This window comes from Neoarius graeffei, chromosome 16 (assembly GCF_027579695.1).
Source record: "Neoarius graeffei isolate fNeoGra1 chromosome 16, fNeoGra1.pri, whole genome shotgun sequence".
NCBI lineage: Eukaryota > Metazoa > Chordata > Actinopteri > Siluriformes > Ariidae > Neoarius > Neoarius graeffei.
Window position 1 is genome coordinate 2,399,764 of NC_083584.1, and position 5,749 is coordinate 2,405,512.

Sequence of the window (5,749 nt, forward strand, 5' to 3'; positions counted from 1 at the left end):
TAACCCATTGTAACCTCTTTGTTCTTCTGTAGTAGCTATTGTTGACTAGCTAATGTCAACAACAGTAGCTGGTATGTTACTGTAGCAATGTTTACGTTCAGTCATTTGGATGACTGTTAAAACCTTTCAGTCTCAAGTTTTTCCTTTACTGTATTTACTAGTTTACTGTAATTATGATCCAGCAGCTATTTACACCGGATCCAGTATAAATAGCTGCTGGAGCCAACGTCCGAGGTTCCGGAGCGCGCTCCGGCTTGCTCTCCCTCAAATTAAGCAGCGCGCGCCGGCTTGCTCCCGGAGTGCTCCGGCCGAGGTTCCCCTCAAATTAAGCAGCGCGCGCCGGCTTGCTCCCGGAGTGCTCTGGCCGAGGTTCCCCTCAAATTAAGCAGCGCGCGCCGGCTTGCTCCCGGAGTGCTCCGGCCGAGGTTCTGGAGCACACTCCGGCCGAGGTTGACCTCAAATTAAGCAGCGTGCTCCGGCTTGCTCCAGAGCAAGCCGGAGCGTGCTCCATAACCTCGGCCGGAGCACTCCTGGAGCAAGCCGGAGCGCGCTCCGGAACCTCGGACAGAGCACTCCGGGAGCAAGCCGGCGCGCGCTGCTTAATTTGAGGGGAACCTCGGCCGGAGCACTCCTGGAGCAAGCCGGAGGGCGCTCCGGAACCTCGGACGTTGGCGTGTATGTGTATGGCGATGGGTTTTTAATGACATAGGTATACAGATCATGTGGGCCGAAGTCAGGTAAAGACGAGGGCTTCGTGTACTTCCGTCAGTGAACAATCCAGGTAAACGTCGTTCTCTAAGCCTGCTAACCTCAATTTTTGCAAATATCTCTCCCTCTGCTCGTCCTGTAAATGCCCTACGTCGCTGGATAGTGAAGGTGTTTTCTGCATCTCGCTCCTTTTTCTTTTATGTTTTTCGTTTGTCGCCTTCCTCGCATTCAAACTGATTCAAGCCGAAGTCCACTACATGTCCAAAATGGCGGTCGCGTTTACGAAGGTCACGTGACTGAAAAGGGTCTATAAGTATTCCAAACTGAGTTTTAAATTCACACAAAAAACTAGACCAAGAGCAATTAAGCTTAGCCTACTTGCTAATGACAGCCATTCAGAGGCACATGAAATGGCTGGGCTATTAAAGCCATTGTGTGTGCATACTGGCTTTTGGAAACTGGTTCAACTAGTTTTTGTTTTTGTAACTGACAAAGCTGCTACAGCAACACTTTGCAAATTCAATAGATTGCCATATAACTCATGAGTTAACGTACACAACGGCATATTATTGTAGCAGTAGACTGAAATTATTAATCTACAAAATATGCGGTATGCCTTTAAGACTGCCTCGCGTGTGTGTGATGTCACGTCCTGTAATAGCTATGGTTAGAGAGCTCATTGGAAATGAGAGGACAACTGGATGTTTACGTTTTTGCAGAGGTTTTTTTTCCCCCTGTACACTAAACGAAAAGTCTAATGGCACAGCAATTCAGCATGCATCTATTTGAAAACGTTTCACCTTACGCCTACACAAGATCAACTGAAGGTATGTCGATAGTACAGCCATTTATTTAGCATGTTAGCTACCATGATGCCATCCTTTATGGAAAGAATCAAACTCTGCACTACAGTGAATTGTTATTACTAGAGTAATGCTGTAGTGCAGAACAGAATTACTACAGTGTAAGTGCAGTAAATGCTATAGTTTGGATAAAAATAAACGGCATACTGCAACGGCTCTGTACTTTAATGCAGAGGGCAATTTCGTGGACAGGAAACACTGCCGTCCTGCCGCAAGAAAAAAAAAATTGTTTTCGCATAAGGGATATCTGCCTCTATATTTACTAGAATAAATGGTTGTTGTTGCAAACTTTATGCGGTAGGCTATGTGGGTAGAAAATAGAAATGTATTTTTAGAATGTGGTAGTTTTATATCATAAGCGGGTTCTATGGAAGTCATTTGTTAACATTTTACTATCTAAACGTTTGTATCGCAACGACCGCCCTCAGTTTGAAATGAACATAGACTGCTGATTGGCCACCAGGTTGCCTGACGTGGTGGGGGTGTGGCTGTGAAGACATGGATAATTGGGTTGATCGCAATGAACAGAATCAATTGCTGCTATCTTCGGACGCAGAGAGCACCTTTTGCTTCAACAGCTTCTACTTTGACAACAAAGCTTTGGATTCTACTTGACTACACGACTGGGATTCACTCTTGAAAAGGTAAGATTCATTTTATTGTGGTTAAAGGCTAGTTTATATACACTGTCTCAGGCTGGAGCTTCACTGGATGTGGTGCACTACGCTTAGTCAAGTTGAGTCAAAATACATGAAGTTGAAAAATAATGGGCTATTTTTAGAATGTTCTCTGTGCTGCCTTTTCTGGTGTAGCTAATTCCATTGATTATAGTTAAGACTTTTATATTATAGTAATAATACTATAATAGCTACTATAAAAGCCAATTCCATTGATTATAGTTAAGTCGTTGACTTAATGCATCCATTGTAGTCCCAGCCGCAGACACAAGTTGCCAACAAGTAATTGCAGAATATTATTTTTATATATATATCTCATCTCATTATCTCTAGCCGCTTTATCCTTCTACAGGGTCGCAGGCAAGTTGGAGCCTATCCCAGCTGACTACGGGCGAAAGGCGGGGTACACCCTGGACAAGTCGCCAGGTCATCACAGGGCTGACACATAGACACAGACAACCATTCACACTCACACCTACGGTCAATTTAGAGTCGCCAGTTAACCTAACCTGCATGTCTTTGGACTGTGGGGGAAACCGGAGCACCCAGAGGAAACCCACGCAGACACGGGGAGAACATGCAAACTCCACACAGAAAGGCCCTCGCCGGCCACGGGGCTCGAACCCAGGACCTTCTTGCTGTCAGGTGACAGCGCTAACCACTACACCACCGTGCCGCTCTCTCTCTCTCTCTCTCTCTCTATATATATATATATATATATTTTTTTTTTTTCTGCAACAGACCATTCTTTTGTTACACATTTGTTTTGCTTTCCTGCTCGATTGAATGCAATGCTACTGTCATGTTTGTCTCACACATTCTTACCTCATCCCTAGTTTTAATCCTGTGTGTATTTTTGTCAAGTGCAAGTATGGTTGTAAACTGAAACACTGTGCTTAAATTTGTGTTGTTGTTGTAATGTTGTATTTAAATTTTCCCCGCTTTTCATTGCAACAGGTACACATTGTTTGCATGGTATTGCATTGCAGCCAATGAGTTCAAAGAGGTTGGCCAGACAGATCTACACAAAGGAATGGAAGAGGGCGCGGCGAGAGGTGTTGAATGTGCGAGCACTGGTGCGTGCCCAGCTGGATGCAGGAGATGCAGCAAACAGAGCAGAGGAGTCTGCACGAGATGCAGCAAGCAGGGAAGAGCAGGCTGCACGAGACGCAGCAAGGACAGGCCAGGCTCTGCAAGAAGCAGAGCAACAACATAATGGACCTCAACACATGCCAGAGATACAACCGGCAGAGATTGAAGAACAGCCTGAGTTCATGGCAGAGCCAACAAGTTCGGTCAGCAGCTCGGAGCAGGACAGCAGCAGTCCCTCAACCCATGTCAGTCCAGCACCCAGCCGTCGGACATTGGAAGAGTCGTACATTGAGGAACAAACATCATCCGACCCAGTTGAGGGTACATTTGCTTTGAATTTTATATTTACTATCTGATTACAAGTTCTTAACCAAGAAAGCAAACACTAACAATTTTCTTTTCAAGAACTTCAGGAATGACCCATGGCGAAGAGGAGGGGGCTTCAGGCATGGCTGCCGTAATAAGGCGTAAGTACTTCATACACACTTGTTGATGTTCACACAGGAAAAGTGTATTGGGTATAAAACTAAAATGAATTTCATCTCAATTCTACCTGTAGTCCTGGAGGAAAGAAAGAGGCTCCTATTGAGGACGACGGATGACACAAAAAGAAGTAAGTACTATATACACACATTTTCACGTATGACAAGTATATTATGTTCAAAAACTAAAATGAATTCTATCACAAATGTACCTAGCCATGGAAGAGCACATGGGGCTAATGACTAGGAGAATAGAGGCTATGGAGAGGAGGATGGAGGCTATGGAAAGGAGGATGGAGGGTATGGAGAGGAAGTCAGAGACATTGGAGGCTGCTGTGGTCTCGAACCCGCCTCAGCCTCCTCTGCAGGAAGATGTGCTGTTGGGCCTATGCAGCACAGTGGAGGAGCTAGACAGGAGTCTGGCTCAACCAGAAAGAAGGAACCAAATGGTAATTAATTGGACATAATTATATATGAAATAAATTGTCATTGGTAATGTATTGATTTGGCTAATGAAAGTAGACCACATAAGCTCTCCAAATTCATTTTCATTGTATACTTATGTTTTTCTTGTTTTTGTTTGTTTTTTTGTAGAAACGTTTCCTTGAAAGCCTGGGAGGGGCGAATCCGGGGGCAGCCATTCGTCACATTCTACGCCAGGTGGCTACCAACAATGTCCTGGCGCAGTACAGCCTGAGGGGGAGGAGAGCAAAAAAGCCTTTCCAGAACTTAACCCTTTGCAAAATTATAACGGGTAAGTGTTCATACATTTTTCAAATCAGTGTTATGCCAAGTTTGACTGAGATTTAAATGTGTAACTTTTTTTTTTACTTCTATTTGTAGAGGCCTGCATGCAGAACTTCCCTGGCAAGAAGGTAGCTGATATTGAGGAGTGCACTGGGCATGCACTGAAGTTTGCACCACACAGACGGTAAATTAAACTTAAGTCTTTTATCAATCGCTGAATATTCACAATAATTAAATGAAACGTTGGCACTAAGTTGGTGTTAAACGTTTTGTTTCTTATTCTTTTTAGGTCAGCTGGTCCTCAAGATTGAAGACGTACAGCAACTTCTATGCACATGCACCCGTTTTTGGCATTTCTAAAATTTTTCTCATTTTTTGCCTTTATTGTATTTTATTAAGAAATAGTTTTCATAATTGTCTATAGTTGTCAGATGTTTTATAATGTATAATAATGTTGCACTGTGTTGCTGATGTCCTTACCAATGTTGTATTCTTGATATTTTTTTCTATTAAACTTTCTAGTCCTGCAACATTTTCCTGGTCATTCATCACTGCTTATATGTTCTGAAGTAAATAGTTGTCATGCAACCAAAACTTTTACAATGAATTACATACTACAGAAATATGACTGTAGAGGCTCGTTCGTAGTGAGACCTTGAGAAAAGTGCTATAGCTTACGCTGACGAAGTCTCTGTCCCAAAGTAACTGTTTCCACTCTCAGTGTCCCTGTGCCTTGTAATAAATCCACTTGAAACGTCTTGAAAGTTGAACTTTAATCCTCGTTTAACTATTACAAAGGTTCTAAGATACAGAGAGTCGGTGAGTCAATATCAGAGAGTCAGAGTGTCAGGTAAGAAAAACTGTTCGCTTCCACGGCTTCTCGAGATCTACCCTGAGAAGCGCGAGACCGTTCTTATATAGCTGAATGACTTCTAATTCTTGAGAAGTGTGAGACAGTTCTAATTCTTGTTCTAATTCTTAACATATGAATTCTGATTCTTTTAACCTTGCCACATATTATTCATCATCTTAATCATGAAATAAACTACTTATATGAAATTACACACTCAAATGAAATTATATATACCATGTAACATAAATTGTAATTCACATCTATATGAATTCTACTTTGGCCGTTACATACCCGGCCCCTAATTGCTTTCTATCCTAGAAACAATTA

General features: G+C 42.8%; 1 protein-coding gene across 2 annotated transcripts; it reads left to right on the top strand.

The window, feature by feature from the left end:
- The first annotated feature begins 1,132 nt into the window (after positions 1 to 1,132).
- LOC132899885 (uncharacterized) lies at positions 1,133 to 5,088 on the top strand. 2 transcript variants are annotated; one of them, XM_060941937.1, is made up of 10 exons: positions 1,133 to 1,535; positions 2,035 to 2,215; positions 2,601 to 2,893; positions 3,206 to 3,661; positions 3,754 to 3,807; positions 3,900 to 3,953; positions 4,039 to 4,271; positions 4,417 to 4,576; positions 4,666 to 4,753; positions 4,859 to 5,088. In XM_060941937.1, the coding sequence occupies exons 4-10, from the start codon at positions 3,241 to 3,243 to the stop codon at positions 4,878 to 4,880; spliced, it is 1,032 nt and encodes a 343-aa protein (XP_060797920.1). In that variant the 5' UTR covers positions 1,133 to 1,535; positions 2,035 to 2,215; positions 2,601 to 2,893; positions 3,206 to 3,240; the 3' UTR covers positions 4,881 to 5,088. The 2 variants fall into 2 exon arrangements, with proteins under 2 accessions (XP_060797920.1, XP_060797922.1); XM_060941939.1 differs by lacking the exons at positions 1,133 to 1,535; positions 2,035 to 2,215; positions 2,601 to 2,893 and having other exon boundaries at positions 2,953 to 3,661.
- Positions 5,089 to 5,749: the final 661 nt, after the last annotated feature.